This window comes from Cyrtonyx montezumae, unplaced genomic scaffold (assembly GCF_038088225.1).
Source record: "Cyrtonyx montezumae isolate F1298 unplaced genomic scaffold, pur_monq_1.0 scaffold_10, whole genome shotgun sequence".
Lineage (NCBI taxonomy): Eukaryota > Metazoa > Chordata > Aves > Galliformes > Odontophoridae > Cyrtonyx > Cyrtonyx montezumae.
The window spans coordinates 45453480-45474928 of NW_027071826.1; the positions used below are offsets into that span (position 1 = coordinate 45453480).

Below are 21449 nucleotides of genomic sequence, written 5' to 3' on the forward strand. Positions count from 1 at the left end.
CACACCCCTGCACACACATCCATGTACACACTTGCTCAGTTTTTCACTACAGTTAAAGCTCTGAGTGACACATCACACTCCTTTTCCTCTAGCAGAGGCACCAAAACATTAAGGCAGGGGATATTTGTGGTGAAATGCAAAAACGAAGCTCACCTCCAAACTCCTGGAGAGTCCTGCCAACAGTGCAACTACAGTTAAGTTTGACATAAGCCTTATTTAAAAATCTGTGTTCTCATTAAGAGAATCAGTACAAAAATAGAATCTCTGCTGTTTTTGTTTTTTGTTTTTTTTTTCTAGAGTAGCAACTAGAAAAGGCACAATTTCCAAGTACAAATGTCCATTTGGAGGAAGTGTTTGTACTCCTTTTTTAAATAAAAAGGAAAACTCAGGAAAAAAAAATAAATCACAGAGGCACATATCTATTAGCTAAGTAACCAGATACAGCAGATAAAATACGTTCCCAAAACTTATAATCAAATATATTAAAACAGCCCACAAGCCTGGTGTCTGTAAATGAAATCATATAAAATTGTAATAAAAGCTTGTGTTATTATTTTAATATTTAAATTCTAGTTCATTGTTCGTACTGCAAATGCTATTTCACCTATCAGTACTGTTAAATTCCCAAGAAAAATCAGAACTCCTCTGTTAACTTTAAATAGTTTCTCTTTTTCTTTTTTTTTTTTTAATCCATCTGTGGCTCCTGCCAGCATTGTCTTTTTTTTTTTCCTCCAGAAGAAGACCACTTCTTCATATGAGGACAGAACTGGAGAAACCAGACGAGACACTGCACACAATCCAGGAAAATGTAAGTAGAACATCCCCCTTTCTCATGCACAGACAATAATTCCCGGAGAGACTGCGCTGCATCCCGGTTACGCATGATAGCCATTGGCCTTCCCAAAAGCTGGTCCAGGTGTGAAGTTTTCATAGATTGCCATTGCTGTTGTGTTTTGATAAATAAGATCTGTTTTCTTCTCTTTCTGTGATCTAATAATATCCATGACACACTGGTTTAGGAAGACATACTGGTCCTGATGGGAGAAAAATAAGAAGGTGAATAATACAGTTCTAGCAAATGACTTATTTAGAAAGTAATTCTGCTCCTCAAACTAAGATTTGCTTTTTGGATATAGTGCATTGGAAATTATCACATAGTTATTCTTAAAAAGGTATATTACATAGAAAACAGGGCTAGAAAGGATCTCATGGTTATCTAAGCAAACAGTAGTAAAAAAAAATACTAGGATTGAATTTACTGTCTCACCTAACATCCCCTCAAAAGATTTTAACGATAGAAATTTTACAGCCTTTTCCAAATCAGGCTGAGTTAATCCACACACCTTTTCAGATGAGTGCAGTAGTTCCAGCAGGAATAGGTAGGTAGGTAGGTACATTAGGTTGGAAGGGACCTACAAGATCATCTAGTCCAACCATCCTCCTATCACCATCCCTACCCACTGAACTACTAAATCAAATCCCCTAGCACCTCATCTAAACGCTTCTTGAACAGCGCTAGGGATGGTGCCTCAACCACCTCCCTAGGCAGGCCATTCCAGTGCCTGACCACTCTTTCAGAGAAAAAATGTTTCCTCAGGTCTAATCTAAATCTTCCCCGGCGCAACTTGTGGCCATTCCCTCTCATCCTGTCGTTATTTATCAGGGAGAAGAGGCCCACCCCCTCCTCACCACAACCCCCCTTCAGGAAGTGGTAGAGTGCAATAAGGTCTCCTCTGAGCCTCCTTTTCTCCAGACTAAACAATCCCAGCTCCCTCAGCTGCTCCTCATAAGACTTGTGCTCCAGACCCCTGACCAGTTCTGTTGCCCTTCTTTGAACACGCTCCAGGGCCTCAATGTCCTTCTTGTAGTGAGGGGCCCAAAACTGAACACAGTACTCGAGGTGCGGCCGCACCAGAGCTGAGTACAGGGGGATGATCACCTCCCTGCTCCTGCTGGCTACACTATTTCTAATACAGGCCAGGATGCCGTTGGCCATATGTTTGTTCCTGTAGAACAAGAAAGATGCATGCAAAGACCACTTGACTGAAAGTAATTCTGGCTTGTAGCTATGAGGATAAAACTCAAAAGGGTAGAACAAGCTGCAAAAAGTATTTTTCAAGATTTGATTCTTTTTAGCTCAACATACCAGTCCTTCAAACTACCCTGTAATGAGATTTCATGGATCTACAAAACTCACTATAACTCCCTTGGCTGCAAGTACTTTTGCAGGAAGAAATGAGGCAGGTAGGAGGGAAATTTAACTAAGGGTGATTTCAGATTGCTCCATAATGTCTCACTGTCCTGTAGTTTTGAGTTACAATCTTGAGTCTGCCTTTTCTAGATTGTTGAGCATATTTGAGAAACACAGTGCTGGATGAAAAATAGTCTTACCTCAGTTTGCACCATTAACGGTCGATGCATTCGAAGATCGTACACCACTCCATACACATCCACAACATTCTCCATTTCAATCTGCTGAATCAGGCGGTCAATGGCAATAAACGTCCCTGTCCTCCCAACACCAGCACTGCAAGGTCACAGAGAAGCTATTTACTGTTTTCTCTCAACTACCAGCTTATCTGTGGTCTGATGAAAAGCAAATGAAGTTAGCAAAATGTTTTCTATTATTTCAATGGCACAGGTGTCCAAGTCTGTACAGTCCACATGCGTGTTTTTTTTCCCTGACCAGAAAGGAAGGACATTCTTCTCGGCTTCCCAGCCTCACATATTCCACAAGATCACATCTAAAAGCACTCAACAAGACAACTTTTGCACCTAAACTTCCCAGACTAGGAAAGAGAGATTGTTCTAATGAAATTTCACACTGTCTTTACTATCTACATAGGCCACTCTAAAAGTAATGCCTCCTATTTATTTCCACAGAAACAACAACAGATACAAAGAGCATAATAACACTATTTGATTTCTAATATTTGATATTTCTCAACAACAAAACACCATTCTTCAACGTAGTCACCACTATTAGCTACACATTTCCACCAGTGATGAAGAAGAGCCTTCATACCCCACTTGTAAAAATCTACACCACATAGGTGACCTACTTTTGCTGTCAGCAGTGCTGAAATGCACCATCTATTGCCTCGCTACACTGACATCCACTGGTTGGTCTCCATAAGCATTCAGTAAACACCAATGAAGGTCAATGGATGACACCTTTTTCTGCATGGAGGAATTCAGTTGCATGCCTTTGCTTTAGCTACCTCTCTGCTGCCATCTGCCACGTGGCAACAACACATAGCAGAATATAGGTGGGAAGGTTCAGCCTCTATTGCCATACCACCAGCATTTACCTTCAGTGTTGTGGGCCAACATAATAAAGCAGGAGTCATTGCTTTCAGAGCAGCCCTTGTAGTTAACATTGCTATGTTTCTGAGGCATGACACAAACATTCCAATTCAGCAGGGTGAGTATCCTTAGAAGCAGAGACTTAACACATTTATTTCAAATCACAATGCAAAAAAAAAAATAGTACTTAAAATGCAGCACAATGAAAGCATGTTGAACATGGGTACGTTCTTCCTACCTGCAGTGCACTAGAGTAGGAGAGTCGATAGGATTCTGAATGCTGTATTCATGAACAAGGTGTCTAAAGTTGATTAGTAGGTCTGTTGTCTCTGGCACTCCATGATCTGGCCAGGATGTAAAATGGAACTGACGCACTGTATGGCCCTCCAGCGTGTCAGCCTAGAGGAGCAAGAATGAAAAAAGGAAAACAAAGACGCTTCAAAAGAGAAACAGTAGAGCTTCCTGTCATAAGTACTACACAAGATTTAGTTGCATTAAAATTGCCCATTACAAATCATGCAGTCATTTGATCTAATATTCAAGCTTCCCTCATCCCTCCATTTCAGTAGAGAATACCTTGCAACAATTTCATTTTCACCTTACTCCAAGATCTTCTCGTCTGCATTACATTTGCTGACAGAGATGCAGCTTGATGGGGCTAATTGTTTGGTCTGGGGTGTATTTAAAGTATCTGCATAAAGCATGCATTTTGGTGGAAGTCTCGGGGAGCTGCAGGATCACTGATAGGGCAACCGGTGATTACCAATAGCAGGCTGGATTTTGTAACTGCTCTTATTCTTTCCTCTCTGATCACTTTCATTTTGATTAAGCTTTAGTGAAATCATTATATTCTGTCACTCCACCATCTCTTGTCATGTGAGGTCACTGATACAATAAACCACTTCTACAGATATTTGGTTACAACTAACAACTGACAATTTACCCACATTTTCTACATTGAAGTCCCTTATCGTCCACTCTGGAAGAACAACTTCTGAGACCATTGTCACAGTAACGTCACCATAACTCTTGGATTGTTTGTCTGGCCAATACTGCTCACATTTCGTCTAAGAAGAGAGTTTAAAGATTCAACACTTTACACAGAAAAATGAAACAGAGGAAAAACAGCGGGACATGGCATGATAGTTTCCTGTGACTCAAACTTGGTCTTGAGTACTAGATTTAAATAACGTGCCACCTGAAGCAGGTCTGGAAGGTACTTCACTCCTCTTAATGGCTCATCCCAAGGCACAAGGCAGACCTACCAAAACCATTCTTTAGAACAAAGAGCCCATCCTAAAAATTTGGAGATTCTACAACCTGCCTGGGACAATCTATTCTGGTAGTCAGCAACTATAAAGGAAAACAGATTTTAAATATGGACTCAGTGAATTCAGAAAACAAATGGATGCTTGTTTATAAGAGTAGCCAGCCCCCAGCTTATTATGGCAACAACTAAATTAGAGATACAACTATTCATTTTTATACTAAAATGAAACAAACCCATATCAGTCCACCAAAAAAAAAAAAAAAAAAAAAAGAAAGACACAAAAAAACCATACCCTGGCCTGTTCAACACATTTTGTCAACATGACAATAGAGTAGATATTCTTCTCCCAAATCATGCGCCAGAAGTCTTCTATAGTATTGGGTAAAGGACCCTGTGCAGCAATAAATGCCTTCCTTGAGATATATCCCTAGGAAAAAAACAATACACATACACACACCTTCAACAATGAACCATTAGAGGTTGACTGATCTATTAAGCCTGTATCATAAAAATAATGTGTATTTTTCATTTCAATCAATGAAGCAACTTACAGGCATATAGTTTGCATTAATATAATCATCAGTCGCACAGCTTGGATTTGAAAGTTTAACACGAGAAATATCATCTGCAGAAAGAAAAGGAAAATAAAATTATGAATGTTGGAAACTTTTTAGCAAAATATTGCTGTTCTAATACATGGTTTCTGCATAGAAGGTGTTCTGGAACAACGTGCATTCTAACAGTAAGAACATAATTTTAGGATCCAAAGCAGTGGTAGTTGGGAGTTCAGAATGAAGGTCTTCAGAAAAAAAAAAAAACAACTGGACAATTAAAAAATTCAGAATATTAAATAGATTCCTAAACATTGTTTGTATCTTCATACATACACATAAATCATACATAGCCAAAATTCACTATAGCTTGAGTCACTACAGAAAAATAGGTAATTTCTCTCCTAAGCCATTGTAGTCAAGGTTTTTCCTTCCAAGCATTGCTAAACTCACTCGCTGTTACCCTTCCAGCTTTTCCTTCACACTTCTCTTTGCTGGAATGCCTGCAGCTTGGCAGGGCTTAAGTCATTAGTTTGCAAAGCTGTCCAGCAATATCTTAATATTTCTCATAACTCCAATAGATATGGAGTGCAAGGGTCTCATAAGTGAAAAATGAAAACGGGTTATTTAAGGAAAGTTCTTTTAAAGAGCATTTTTGAGGGAAAGCTCTTTGGGTTTCTTCATCCAGCAATTTCATACAGGTTGTTCATTCAAGGAAAAGAACAGCATAAAATTCATTTATTTAGACAGTGACAAAACTAATTTCTCTTTGAAACATCTGGGTTTAAAACCAAAATCAGCCATACCCTGGGGTTTTCTACTAAAATCTCAACTAGTAGAAGACATAAAACCTGAGAGAGTAGCTCACATGGTAAGACATTGTTGTATCTATTTTTCCCCCTATTCTCAGGGATTTCAGCAGCAAATTTGGGCTGATGAACACCAGCAGACTTCAGTTCCTATAGGGAAAAAAAAGATTCATGAGCACATGGTCCTGGTTTAGGAAACATAAGGAACACAACTGAAACAGATGATTACAAATTCCATGAGTGTCTGAAGTATAAGGAGGCATGTTAAACTGGACTAAATGACGACAAACATCAGCTTTTTACAAACAGAGCAGGAGGATGGCAGCAGCAAAGCTCACAGATAAGAGATTAATACAGAATGGAGGAGCAATAGCATGTTTAAAGCCCAAAAATGGACTTCAAAAGCCCAGAAATAGTTTTGTAAAAGTACACCACACCAGCACTGACTCGTTCTAACCCCAAGGCAAGGAGCCATTTAGCATGAGCTTTGAAAGCATTACAGGGAGAAAGGGAGCAAATTACATTATGACAGGACTGAAGAAGAAAGCAAAATCACAAGAGAGCAGAGTGGAGCACCAGCCCACAAGGTACAATGAAAGGGACAGAATTTCACCTGAAAAGAATAATGGCAGTTTCAAGGGGGGCAGAAAAAATAAAAGTATGCAACAGCAGACTTGACAACATAAAATCCTTCAGTGACAACACCAATAGTTGATTCCTGCCTTTTGTACTTCATAGCAATTGAACTATCTTCATAGAAGAGGTGCTCTAGCCTGTTGGACCATCTTTATGGCCCTCCTCCAGACCCTCTTGAAAAGCTCCACATCTCTTCTGTGCTGAGGGCCCCAGAGTTAGATGCAGTATGCCAGCTGAGGCCCCATAAGGACAGAAGAGAGGACAATCACCTTCCTCACCCTGCTGGCCATCCCTCTGCTGGTGGAATGCAGGGTACCACTGGCCTTCCAGGCTCCAAGTGCACGCTGCTGGCTCAGGTTAAGTTTGTCAGCAACCAGTACCCCTGAGTCCTTCTTGCCAGGGCTACTTTCAAGGAGTTCTTCTCCCAGTTTGTATACGTATCTGGGATTACTTTGACCCAAGTGCAAAATCTTGCACTTTGCTCTGTTCAACCTCATTAGGTTCACAAGGGACCACCTTTCAAGTTTACCAAGGTCCCCCTGGATGGCATCCCTTCCTTCTGCTGTACCAACCACACCACTCAGCTTGGTGTCATCAGCAAACTTGCTGAGCGTGCACTCTATCCCATTATCTAAGTCACTGATCAAGAATATGCATATTATTATGCTTATTGTCTACTTCAACATATTATGTGTGGTTTGTAAGTCAAACATAATCCATCAAAGCAACCTGATATTAGTGAAAGATCTATCTTGCTGTATAAAAATTAAAAAAACAATGAAATAAAGTGGAGAGAAGTTAAATGGCATTCCCAGAGTGCAAACATCAGTAAGTCAACTAGGGCAAGGACATTGGAGGTCTTAGCTCTGCCAGTAGCTTTGAGCAACAGGCCATGCTATAACTCATAGGTGGATCTAATGGCTCAGGACAAGTATTTAACATGCACTTCAACTAAACTTAGAGCTGAATCAGGTAAGGGAAAGCTATACATGCAGCCCAGTGGTGTCCATAATAAGGGCTCCTTCTTCTCTTCCCCTTGAGTAAACAACACACACACTACAAAGGAAAGCTAGTTTGCTTCCCAAAAATATTTGTCAAGAAGCTCTCCCCAGTGAGGACACACACCTCGTACTCTTCAGCAAAACCACAGTTGGAGTCTGCTTGCTGCTTCTTAAAGTAGGACTCAAAGTTCTCCACTTTAATCATTTTTGATCTAAAATGAGAGAAGTCTTGTATTGGTAACTGATACTAAGTAAATAAGTCATGAATTCAGTTAATGTGTTACAAAATGTGCTTTACTTACTTCTTTATTCTTCAGGGGAGAGTAGGGTGGGGGAAGAAAAAAGGTTGATTAGTCACATGCAGTTGTACATTTCACTATGTGGTTCTAAGAACGAAAGCACGACTGTTAGTAGTACCCACAAAACAGCATTTACAGGAGACAGGATATAAAGGCAGAGCATTTAATTGATCTGTTCCAGCCAAGGAAAAAATGGTGCATCCTTCAGGAGAAGAATTTGATAGAAAGTGTCAGTCAGCTATTATTCTCCCCTTCCATCAGATTGGCCTCATTCTCTGGTGTATTTTATTCCAACTACCAAAGTTACACAGGTGAAACTTCATGCAATACTCAGTGTATGTCTTTTCATAACAAGAACTGATGCATGTACCAATAACCTGGTTCAATTGCACTGCCTGTGATTTCCAATACATTGTGGTCACCCTCCCATGGCCAGCTACTACCATTACTTCATCTGAATTAACAGCTCTGCTCAAAGTAGCCATCTAAAGGAAAGTCTGGGACCCAATGCAAATTTTTTGCTTATGAGCTCTTAACCAACAGTTTGGACTGTTTTGTTTTCTCAGTCTGTTCAGAAGTTTGTGTTCCATAAAAACAACCAACTTTTCTAAACCGTATGGGCCATTTGCATAACTAATGCTGATTCATGAAGCAAGTGTGAAGTCTTGATCAATTTGATTAATTTTCAGTCCGGAGGCTTGAGTCATGTTTCATGCAAAATCATACACGAAACTGCACAGAAAACAAGCATTAGGTTCAGAGGAAGTTTTACATGTAGCACTTGAGCTCAAAAAAAATGTGCAAAGACTTACTTAATTGGAGAAAAAGACACTTCAGTATTTCTTTTATCTTTCCTATGAGGAGAAAAAAAACAACACAACATGCTCATAGTAGAAATTAATGGAATGCATATGAGATTTCTTTTGATATATATGTCATGTGTCTGTTCAGAACTGCGTCTTGTAAGGCATCTCACTCTGCACAAAATACTCCTGAGGCAAATCTTACACCTGCAGTAGAATTAAAATACTGCATCACTCTTTCCGCAGTGGTTTACAATGGAACTGTTTCTGTTGGATCCAGACCAAAACACCTGAACACAAAGCACAGTTTTGCTGAAAGAAGTACATTTAAGGGATCTGCATCACTAACATCTCTCTACAACTGCTGCTCATCCCAGAATCCCTATCAGAAAGGTTCAACAGTGATGCATCAGTTGTACTGAAGGTGAAAGTTGAACAAAAAGATGTGTGCCATAGCTCCTGGACTCAGAAAACTTATCAGAACAGCAACTTTTTACAGAAGCTCAGATAAATGGACTGAAGACCCTACAGTTACTCTTGAGAAGGGATGCAGCACACAATCAGCATCACAGAAAAGCCCCCGTAGAAACTGGGAGATCAACTCAAACCTTAAGACAACTAATTCGCTTTGGAAACTCCAGGACAGGAAGTTCAAGGAACAAGCAAGCAAGCAATTAAAAAGAGCTGTAATGAATATTTTCAAATAAATCCACCTACAATACAATTATATATACCTGTTAGTACAACCATCTGATATTTGCTCACTTCTAACTTCAAAAGCATGTACAAATTCTCAAGAGCTAAACAAATCTGCTCTCAACTCATTAGTACACAACTAAAAATTGAACAAAGGCACTGATCTAGTTTGATGCAACAACTCTGATCCGTAACAAAAAAGATTTTAAATAGAATGTACTTTAAAGCATCATGGTGAAAGAAGATAAAACAGGAAAAGAGGCCTTTTTTTTTTTTTTTTTGAAGATACAGAAGCAATATACTGATATTCCTCAACACAACAAAGAAAATAATGAACAAGTTACCTTCTCCTCCTCCAGAATATGTAACCCCCTATTGCTACTACCGCCACTAAAGCTAAAAGGCATCCAATAACAGCTCCAGCAATAACACCTTGTAAAAGAGAACAAGTATTATTCATCACTTATTTACCTCTTTGACAATGCTCTATATCAATCAACACGCTATAAGAGAACCTAGCGACTGACAAAAAAAACACTCTGCTCCACTAGGATCTTCTTTACTGTGTCCTTTGGCAGTACCAGTATCGAAAACTCAACAAAAATAATAAAACTAGATTGAGAAATTAATTTAAAAAATGAGATGAAAATTCAGTATTTGCACTCTAATATACCCGCTCATAATTTAACAGAATTGTTGGAAAAGTAGATACTTTTTGCTGTTTGTTTATGTACCTAAATCACACAGTACCATCCAATCCCTTTTAGAATGCCATAAGTAGCACAGGTTTTGATTGCTTCCATACTGGAAGTTATACATGGGGAAAAAATTACGCCACCTGCAGGACTAGGTAGATACGATTTTATTGAGCAGTCACACTGCAAGGCTAGAAAGGAACAGTCCTTCACGGGTGGATCAATTGGTGTTTTGCTATCCTGAAACCTCTTGTAATTAAGCAATTTCCAAACACAATGTACATGCAAAACTGTCAATCATACATTAACTATACCTGGATCCTGGGGTAATGAAACCACCTCAGAACAGGGTGAAAACGACACATAACTTTGCTCTCCCATAATTTTGTTGGCCACAGTAAAGTTTATATTAGTGAAACCTGCAACACTTGCTCTGTTAATAAAGGAGAAAAAAAAGAACAAAACACATACATGACATGGTTTTAACAGCCACAGGCAAGATCTATAATTTCTTCATTACCTTCTTGCTTTCCACTACAGCAAGATAGATACCTGTATGAGTGAAGAGGAATCAATGGTCCATTTTCATAGCCATACATGCTGTTTCCCTTGCCTACATCAACAGTTTTGTGCCCATTCTCAGAATGGAAAGATGATGTCTCCTCTATGTCTACGACATATGTCACGTAGGTGTCTGTGATCTTCTGCTTGAAATCGTTGTATGTGTAGCCCAAATCAGACTTTGAAGGCCAACAACCTTCAGGAAAAACAAGGATAAAAGAAATACACGTAACCCACTATTTTTGCGACAAGCAGCACAGTTGAAGAGCGTGCCACAGTAACCACAGTTTTGATTACTCCACAAATGCTGCCTGAAACAAAAAAAAAGAACTGAGGGCAACACACAGTCTCAGAAATTCCCTCTGCTGCAGTGCAATTTACTTGGCTACCTTTTCTACTCTCAGATGTGATTTATTTAATCTCCTTTTAGTTTTACTTCTCTCATGCACAGCAGAGCTTCTCTGTAAAGGCATGTTAGTGATGGATTCTGCTGTATTTGTGGACAATTTTTGCTACACCAATCAGTCATGTCCATACCCACTCAAATAACTATCAAATGTAGAGAATACCCCACAGACAAGGAAAAGGACAGAAAAAGGGCAATTCATGCTTGATAACATCATGCTGCTCAAACAGTACCAAGTTGCATTCAGGGTGATGCTAAACTCATCCTGGCCTCTACTGTCTTGCTGTGCCTGACACAGTCTTTTCACCAAAACCCGAAAAATGAAGGAGTTTTACATTTTCTCTTGTCACAGAGACAGATTGGATAGAACAGTCAGTGACCAGAACAGTTTTGTGACTCAGAAAAATAGGATAATGTAATCAAACGGTGATCAACAGGACACCAGTTGCAGAACAGCATTATTTTGTGCAGTGCCTGCTGTTAAAAGATGAACTTCGAATCCCCCCCAGAAACTAGGGGCAGTTTATATAGCTGGGATGTGTGATGTAAGTGATGACAAAACAGCTCAAACTAGCAGCTGTCTGACAACTCAAGGGTAAACAAATTGACTAAGAACATTCCAAGTGCTATGAAGAAACATCCTCCCACCATAACTGAAGTTTGCTTATATTGCTTTCTGTTGATTACCTTTACAAAGCTAATGCTCCTTTAGAAGCAGAAACAGCACTGCATTCATCTTTAAAAAGAAGCTGTAAAGGGGTTCTGAAAGATTATAAAGTGGAGAAGCTCTAACAAATTTTCTACAGTTGCACAGGCAAAATCTGATCTAATACGCACTGCAAGCAAAGCTCTTATTAACTGTAGCTATGTAAGAACAGCATGCAACATAGCTCTTTGAAAGCCCTAATTTGTTCACATTAAAAGCAAATGAGATTGGAATTCACTCAGTTGCCTAGAAATGAATGTTCAGTAAGATCCTAAATACTCTAGTTGTTCTGTCTGGTCCCTAGTTCCCTTCCAAAAGGACATAAATCCCAAGTTATATCTGCAGCTCCTCATAAATGTCTTGGTTATCACCCTAAGGTACCTCATCTAGCTTTTGCTTACACAAAGGAATAAAGTAATAGTCCCCTCTGTTTATCCTAAAGGTAAAGATGTCTGCTTTGAGAAAGAGAAACACAACTCAAATGCATTAATACTATCTGAACACCTAAGGATGGCTTTCTGCTCCTACCAAAGCACTGATTGGATTCCATAAATATGCAGGATCTTTCTTCTTTAATTCTCTCAAACAGATCTTCCCTGCTTACTTGAAATTTTTAAAATCAAATCCGCCCAGAATAATACACTGAATCTCATCAAGACATCAGGACTGGTTGAAAGTACAAGCAGAGCTGTCACTGTGTGACAGACACTGACGTTCAACTCAGCAATTCCAAGGCAGCTGAGTCACATCCGTAAAAATAGGAATTTTCTGTCCTGGTACACTATGGAGATAGCTGGGCATTTCTTGGGCATTTATTGGATGGAAAAATCACAGAAGAAGGATCTACAAATCACTGCATGATGAATTTCCATTGTTAAAACGAAGGATAAGCAGAAATGGCACAACCCACTTGGGGAAAGTTATCTCCATGAGCTGCATTACTCCTCCAATGCACAGTAAGAAATGAAGAGATCAACCAGAACCTACAGTGTAAAGTTATGTCCCTTTATTTTATGATTTCTCTCTAGACTTTCACCAATACATAAACTTTAATGCATTAAAGATGTTTTATAGACTACTATCTAGCCTTCCCTACAAGTACTGCTGACAATGTTATCCAAGCCTTCCACCTGTGTCCAATCTCTCAGTTAAAGTGTTTTAAATCAAAAGGAAAGCTCCCTCTCCTTACGAGCAGAAACAAAATGAAAACAAAAGCACATTCTGAAACTGCTTATATTATTCATTCTGAAAATTATTTTCTTGGGATTCTACACAGTCTTGCAGCAGCAACAGCACAGTGGTAACACTTTAGAGTCTTATCTAGGAGGACAACTCAGGCTGAAAATAAAGCTGAGTGAAAACAAGCTTTCTGAAAACAAGCAGTGATCTTACCTCCATTGTTTCCTCATTTTTGAAAGGTGATTGAAAACACTGAGTCATCTTTTATTCTCTCCATTTAACATATACATAAGGACACAACGAAAAAGCCTTTTACAGTGAGGGTGGTGAGGCACTGGCACAGACTGTGGAGATGTGCTTGATGCCCCGTTCCTGGAGACTTTCACGGCTGGATCAAGCCCTGAGCAAACTGATTTATCTGTGGTATACCTGTTCATTGCAGGGGAGCTAGAACAGATGACCTTTAAAGGTCCCTTCCAACTGTAAGGATTCTATGAACATCTGCTTTTAAGTCTAAAACATAAGATTCATTACAGTATATTTTTTGTCCTGACAAAATGCTGTCTGATAAGTTGTTTCACAGAGCTAGGAGACAATATTATAACACCTTACCTTCTGCTTCAGTTATCATTATTGCATAAGCTTTCAACGGGCCATTCACTGACTCAAAATCAGGGAATTCAACAGACAATGAGTTGTGACTGACTGCCTTGACTAAAGGAGCTTCGTTTGGAGCAGGGGGATCTATAAACAGAAATACAAGTATTTTTAGTATGTTAATGACAGATAAAGAGAAGTTTTTCAAATAATAAAATGTTGTTTTATGATAGAATCATTTAGATTGGAAAAGACTGCTAAGAACATTAAGACCAACCATTCACCTAACTCCCAAACCATGGCCCTCACTGCAATGTCCAGACATTTCTTAAAGACCTCTGGGGACAGCAATGCCTCACTTTCCTTGGAAGCTTGTTCCAAAGACTAACCACCCTTTCCATAGAGAAATTTTCCCTGATACCAAATCTAAGCCTCCCCAGCACATCCTGAGGCTGTTTCCTTGAATCCTAAGAAAAGAGACCTACATCCCCCTCACTGCAGCCTTCTTTCTTCTCCAGACTACACTGCATCAGTTCCCCCACATGCCTTGCTTTCAATTTAGTCCATTCTTCAGATTCTGAAGATTCAGATGCTGAATTTATTTCAGCAACTCTTGTAAGTGAGGGCCCCCCAAACCGAACACCATATTCAAGATACAAACTCACCAGTCTCTCTGTACAATCACTACCCTGGTCCTGCTGACCATGCTGCTTCTGATGCAGGCCTGTAAGCTGTCAGCCTTCTTAGCCACCTGGGCATGCTGCTGCCCACATGCTATGTATTGCCCAGCTCCCCCAGGGCCTTCTCTGCTGGTCAGCATTCCAGACACTCTTCTGCAGAACTGTACTGCTGCATGGGGTTGTTGTGATGAAACTGCAGCACGCCCAGCACTTAGCCTTGTGAAAGGCCATACAATTGGATGTGGCCCCTCAATCTACTCTCTCCAGATCCATCTGCAAAGCCTTTCTACCCTCGAGCAGGTTAACATTCCTGCCCAAATGACAGCTTACCAAAGGTGATCTTGATGAGAAGATCAAGTGCATCTACAAAAACATTACAATAAAATAAAATACAAGTACTGAGACCTGGGGAGCCCAGCTTGTGACCAACAACTGTCTTCACATTCACAATGACCCTCCAGGACTGGCCATCCAGCCTATTTTTGCCCTGCATCAATCCAAGCCACGAGCAGACAGATTTTCCAGGAGAACACTGTGAGATATGGTATCAAATGCTTTGGCAAAGTCCAAGTAAATAACATCCACATCCTTTCCCTTGTCCACAATGCAGGTCATGTTATCACAGAAAGTGATCAGGTTAGACAAGCAGGACCTGTTTTTCATAATCTCATGCTGACTGGGTAATGATCACTTTGCTATCCTATACATGCCATGGGATAGCACTCAAGACCACCTGCTTCATGAGTTTCCATGGTCACCACCTCTTGCATGTGCATCAGATTGACTTGGTACTAATGTAGTACTTTATTAATAACGTATATGCTAATACATAAATTTTCTTCTACAATAGCAAAGTTAATATTATTGCCCTATAAATATCTTCCATTCTCTGACCTTAATGCTTACCTGTAATGCTTGTTTTACATATTTTCTGCACTGGAAGACTTGTTAAACCTTCTGACACAGTTGTAACAGTGATAGTATAGGTTTTGTAATAATCTAAAGGTTCTGTTTTGAAGCTTTCTTCTGAGCCTTCTCTCACACAGAACTGACTCTGTTGATTTTTTGTCCAAGTATCATTAAATATTTTGATATTGAAGCCAGAATAGCCACCATAAGGACAGTCCCACTTTAAAGTTAGGTAAGACACGTTAGTCACTGCTTCACATTGAAATGAATTCACTGAGGAAGGAACTGTGGGGAAAAAAAAAAGTAAGAAATCAAGTAGAGTAGCAAAGAAGTAGTCTGTTTATAAGCTCTTCTGCGTATAAGAATTTATAAAACATTGGTATTCCTTCCAACTTCTAAACAGAGGAAGCTACCACCTAAAAAAAACAAGGAGAAAGACGTTTATTTAGCACACTGTAAATACACAGATCCCTTCTGTGTTAACTCCTCTGCAGACTAGTTTACCAAGAGAAATGAGGTTGAATAGCTGCTCGTCAAAGTCAGTACAGTTTTCAAATACTATTCAACTACTGAACTGGGAGCCCTTCAAAATAAGGATCTGAGGACCCCACTCACAAGGAAGAGAAGATGAAAACATTCCACAAAACTCCTCCTCACACGAATATCTCTGTCAGCAGGCAGGCAGTGTGCAGCACCTGTGCTTCTAACACTATCTCAGCCCTTATGCAGGCAGGGAGAAAAGACAGCTGCAGCACAACAAAACATAGTCCACCACAAACACAACTGCAAGAAACAGCCACTTACTTGTATATAGGCTTATGGATGCTCCTTCTCCTTCTGTCTGACCATCCGCTGCTATTGCAAAGACCGTGAAGTTGTAAGAAGTCCCAGGGATTAACTCGGTTACAACACTTTCAGTGACATTTGACACTGTCTCATTAACAAAGGTCTCATGTGCAACCTGTATCCTATACGTGTAGGACGCTGACGCTGTGTCATTCGTCATCCAAGTTAAGTTGACAGAAGTCACACCAACGTACTCGGCCTCGAGATCAAGCACCAGGCTGGGCTCTGGGAAAGGCAAGACAACAAGCCATCAACCTGCAGCAATATCTGCTCACAAATAGAACAGGAAAAACTCAGACACACTGCTACTTCACTTTCTTCATGTCAGTCAGCAAATAGAGTGCAGGAGGATCAGAGGTTCCCAGAGGCTTTGCCACCAACAGGCTTGTAAGAAGAAAATGTGGAAGAGGCATCTTGAGTGGGAATCATCTCCTTCCTGCATTCAGAAGCAAGAGCAGCCATGACTGTTGTGCCAGCACTCCAACAGTTTCCCTTTGGAATGCAGAGAGGTGGGCAAGGAGGAAATAATGGTGCAGAGGAATGCGGCAAAGGTGGTGCATATCAGCAAAGATAAAGGTAAGAAAGATCCATCATCGCTGGAAGAGAAGTAGGAGCTAGGATCTAGGAACCCTCTTCCTTTATCACTGTTCAGGCCCCAAGTTCACTCCAACAGCAGAAAGAACATCTCCAAAACCCTCTCTGCAGAACTTTGTTCTCCATGCACCTCCATCCAAACCAGGGTAACCAGTCAATACAGACAGAGAACTCAGGAAAGAGAGACCTCTGGGTAACAACTGGAAAGACAGGAGTAAATATACACATACAATTCAGGAGAATGTGAATGACAAAGTTAGCATCTCTTTCCTTTGAAAGACAGTACTACAGCCTCACAGACCAGCTCCACAACAGTCCCTCATACAGCACATATTAAGACTGAAGATAGACAGCACAGCCAGCTAACACGATGGTCAAGGCAGTTTGCCTAAGCCAGTGCTACCCAAAGCTCCAGACTCACAGCAGATATGGGCCCAGAATAACAGAATATCCCCAGATGCACTCTGCTACGTGTGTGAGAGCATTTAAAATACAAGTCTGAATCCCTCATGCTCTAGGCAGTGAAGGCAGTGAAAGTGCCTACACAAATCCCAAGCAAAAGAGGAAGTTCCTTGGGAAAAGTCTCTTCTCTGTGCCACGGGTATAGTTAAGAAAATTAATCAGCTCCTGTTTATTTGTTGAGGTTGTTTTAAGGTTGTTTTAAAAATCAGGGTTATGTTTATAACACATACCTCCAATTGCAAGCAACACCACATACCACCAACTGTGAGCAGCACCAGTGCTGGCAAAAATACTGTACTTCACCCTCAGGGGGTTAAGCAGAGCCCTGTGCTGCACAGCAAAACACAGTCCACCACAAACACAAATGCAAGAAACAGACACTTACTTGAATATAGGCTTATGGATGCCCCTTCTCCTTCCGTCTGATCATCCGCTGCTATTGCAAAGACCGTGAAGTTGTAAGAGGTCCCAGGGATTAACTCGGTTACAACACTTTCAGTGACATTCGACATCATGTCATTAACAAAGGTCTCATGTGCAACCTGTATCCTATACGTGTAGGACACTGACGCTGTGTCATTCGTCGTCCAAGTTAAGTTGACAGAAGTCACACCAACGTACTCAGCCTCGAGATCAAGCACCGGGCTGGGCTCTGGGAAAGGCAAGACAGCAAGCCTTTGTTGGCTTTGTTGACAAGGCAGTTCGCCTAAGCCAGTGCTGCCCAAAGCTCCAGACTCACAGCAGACATGGGCCCAGATTAACAGAATGTCCCCAGATGCACTCTGCTATGTGTGTGAGAGCATTTAAAATACATCTAACGCCTACATGCTCTAGGAACTGAACTCAATTTCTCCTCACAGATTTTGGAGATTGGTCCTTGGGAAAATTCTTTGTTGCAGGCAGTAACAACAAATTCAAATAACACCGTCTGGGTTACTTTTCCTTCACCATCTTATAGCCCAATAGATATTCTGCAATAGATTCCAGGACCAAAATATCACCTCTGCCCACACCAGCACTGAACTACAAGCCTTACACAGGTAGGCAGAGTCCTGTGACATGCAGCAAAACAGAGACCAACTGCAAGTAACTGTCACTTACTTGTATACAGGCTTATAGGTGCTCCTTCTCCTTCTGTCTGACCATCAGCTGCTACTGCAAAGACTGTGAAATTGTACAGTGTCCCAGGGATTAAACTCGTAATTTCAGCTCCAGTGATATTTGATGTCTCGTTGCTTATGGAGGGTCCGTTCCTAACCTCTATCCTGTATGTGTACGAAGCTGAAGCTGTGTCATTCACAGTCCAGGTTAAGTTGACAGAAGTCACACCAACATATTCTGCCATCAGATGAAGCACTGGGCTGGGCTCTAAGAAAGGCAGGAAAACAAACTGTCAAGACAGAGAAATACAGAGGAAAAAAATGCCACAGTCACATACACCTATTCCACACAGAGTTAATATTAAATGGAGCCAAAAAGCACATCTAAGGTATTGATGCCCTGCTTCCAACTTGCTCGGGTATCTCTGTAAAGGCCATAGGAATTTTAGAGGAAATTTTATGTCACATGCTACAATTTTTTTCCACAATGTCTTCCCAGATAGCTAGATAAATTGAAATCCTGGAACAAAGCAGAATACAGTGGCTTTCATGTGTTAGCTCAGCATTGCACCCACACTTGTTTGAATCTGAGCTTCTCAGCTAGCCTGTCCACAGCACTTACAGAAAGAAACAGGTTCCCTGAGTTTGTGACACAGCACACCCATTCAGAGTGCCACTGTCTGAAAGTTTAATTCAGTATCAACATTAATTCAGTATCAACATTAGGCAGACAAGACTGACCTATGGCAACTTAAATAAGCTCCTCTAACCAGAAGCAACTCCAGAACACAATCCCCTTTGTTATTTTGTATTGACTTAGTGTGCTCCCTTGCCACTGATTGCTTTGTATGGATGATGTCTGCTCCCTTTTCATACCAGAACTAAAACACAAGAAAGCTTTTCTCGCATCTGCTCTTCTGATCTGGAAGAAAGGTGCCATAGCACGAAGTAACAGAAGTGGCACTACATTTGATAATGTGATACTAGTCACTGTCCCAGCCCACAGAAGCCCCAGGCCATGAGATCTGCAGGCAGCTCAAAACAATCTCAAAGAACAAAATTCTCTCTTGCACACCACAGTCTTTGTCAAAACCCTATCATGACTTGCTCCAAGAAGTGCTGCAGGGGGCCCGTTCAGCCCTGAACTCCAGACAAGGTCATGCTGCTGTAGCAACTAGACCCCTACATAACTCACCAGCATGGGTGTTCAAGACTAACAGTTATCTCTCATACAGGCTGAGCCCTTTGTATATTTAACAGACTGCTGGACATTCATGTTCACAAGAACTTGGAGCAAAGCAACACAGCAATGAGAAACAGTAGAAAGTTGGAAAAAGAAGGAAATAAGCAGGGCTCTGTTACAAACTGTTTCTTTATTTGCAGGTGAAAGGCATTAGTGGTTTCTTACTCATATACAGGCTCATGAATGCTCCTTCTCCTTCTGTCTGATTATCAGCTGCTAATGCAAAGACTTTGAAACTGTACAATGTCCCAGGGATTAATCCAGTAATCTCAGCCATCATGACAGCCGATGTCAGGTTGGAAACAAAAGAACCACTTGTAACCTCTACTCTGTACGTGTAGGACGCTGACGCTGTGTCATTCGCCGTCCAAGTTAAGTTGACAGAAGTCACACCAACGTACTCGGCCTCGAGATCAAGCACCAGGCTGGGCTCTGGGAAAGGCAAGACAACAAGCCATCAACCTGCAGCAATATCTGCTCACAAATAGAACAGGAAGGAAAAAAAAGAAAAAAAAACACCACAGGCACACCACTAATTCACTTTCTTTGCATTAATCTTCAATAAGAGTGCAGGAGTACCAGAGGCTCTAGGAAACTTTTCCACCAATGGGCTTACAAGGGAAAACTGAAATAAAATTCTTTTTTGAGTAGGATTCATATCTTCACTTGGCACTCCAAAGAAAGAACACGCATCACAACAGTGTCAGCACTGCCAGGATCTCTTTTGGAGATGTAGAGAGGATGGTACAAAAGAGATGAGGACTGCAAAGAATATGGGGAAGGAATACAATTAAAATGAACAAACTACAGAACCAAAATCTGATCGGGGCAGTGTTTCTGCTGCACTCTTAATGCCCCATCCCCCACAAATAACCAGCATCGGGTTCCAGGACCAAAATATCACCTCTGCCCACACCAGCACTGAACTACAAGCCTTACACAGGCAGGCAGAGTCCTGTGACACACAGCAAAACAGAGACCAACTGCAAGTAACTGTCACTTACTTGTATACAGGCTTATAGGTGCTCCTTCTCCTTCTGTCTGACCATCAGCTGCTACTGCAAAGACTGTGAAATTGTACAGTGTCCCAGGGATTAAACTCGTAATTTCAGCTCCTGTGATATTTGATGTCTCGTTGCTTATGGAGGGTCCGTTCCTAACCTCTATCCTGTATGCGTACGAAGCTGAAGCTGTGTCATTCACAGTCCAGGTTAAGTTGACAGAAGTCACACCAACATATTCTGCCATCAGATGAAGCACTGGGCTGGGCTCTAAGAAAGGCAGGAAAACAAACTGTCAAGACAGAGAAATACAGAGGAAAAATGCCACAGTCACATACACCTATTCCACACGGAGTTAACATTAAATGGAGCCATGCAACATCTCTGTAAAAACAGCCTTTTTTTTTTTTAATAGCTCTAGGAACAAAGCATCATTGCATTGTGCAACAGTGTTACTTTAGAAAACAGAGGTTAAAGTTGAGCTGTTTGAAATAGACTGCAAGTTTATCTGGAATTGAGAGGCACCAGTAGTTCCTTACTTGTATACAGGTTTAAGGACAATCCTTCTTCTTCAGTTGTACTGTTGACTGGTGTTGCAAACACTTTGAAGTTATAGGATGTTCCAGGGATTAACCCAGTAATTTCAATTTTGTTGATACTTGACATTTCGTTGCTAACAGAAGTAGCATTCCTAACCTCTATCCTGTATGTGTACTCGGTCAAAGCTGTGTCATTTACTGTCCAGGTTAAGTTGACAGAAGTCATGCCAACATACTCAGCTTTGAGATCAAGCACCGGGCTGGGTTCTGGGGAAGCCAAAGCAACAAGTCAGCAGTCTGCAAGAATACCCACTCACAAACAGCAACAGAAAAATAACACCACCCAGACACACCACTACTTCACTTTCTTCACACCAGTTGTCAATAAGGGTGCATCAAGACAACAATAACAGCATAAGAAGCTCCTGGAGGATTTGCCATCAATGGCAAAGAAAATGTAAAAGAAAAATGATGAAGAAGCATCTTGAGTGGGATTCAACTGTCTTCTGCATTCAGAATCAAGAGCAAGCATAACCATTTTGTCAGCACCCATGCATTTC

General features: G+C 40.8%; 1 protein-coding gene across 2 annotated transcripts in view; it reads right to left on the reverse strand.

The window, feature by feature from the left end:
- Positions 1–270: 270 nt before the first annotated feature.
- Positions 271–21449, reverse strand: part of PTPRJ (protein tyrosine phosphatase receptor type J) — a 64619-nt gene continuing 43440 nt past the window's right edge. The window contains exons 5-24 of one of the 2 annotated variants that reach the window (XM_065755222.1): positions 20890–21156; positions 20354–20620; positions 19515–19781; positions 18108–18374; positions 17392–17658; positions 15909–16175; positions 15102–15389; positions 13531–13662; positions 10619–10823; positions 10381–10499; positions 9716–9803; positions 8685–8726; positions 7698–7785; positions 5996–6086; positions 5128–5201; positions 4869–5003; positions 4254–4373; positions 3545–3705; positions 2392–2527; positions 271–1034 (exon numbers count right to left, since the gene is read on the reverse strand). In XM_065755222.1, coding sequence (XP_065611294.1) covers positions 876–1034; positions 2392–2527; positions 3545–3705; positions 4254–4373; positions 4869–5003; positions 5128–5201; positions 5996–6086; positions 7698–7785; positions 8685–8726; positions 9716–9803; positions 10381–10499; positions 10619–10823; positions 13531–13662; positions 15102–15389; positions 15909–16175; positions 17392–17658; positions 18108–18374; positions 19515–19781; positions 20354–20620; positions 20890–21156 — 3440 coding nt within the window. In that variant the 3' untranslated portion in view covers positions 271–875. The remainder of the gene's footprint in view (positions 1035–2391; positions 2528–3544; positions 3706–4253; positions 4374–4868; positions 5004–5127; positions 5202–5995; positions 6087–7697; positions 7786–8684; positions 8727–9715; positions 9804–10380; positions 10500–10618; positions 10824–13530; positions 13663–15101; positions 15390–15908; positions 16176–17391; positions 17659–18107; positions 18375–19514; positions 19782–20353; positions 20621–20889; positions 21157–21449) is intronic. The other variant, XM_065755223.1, reaches the window with a different exon arrangement.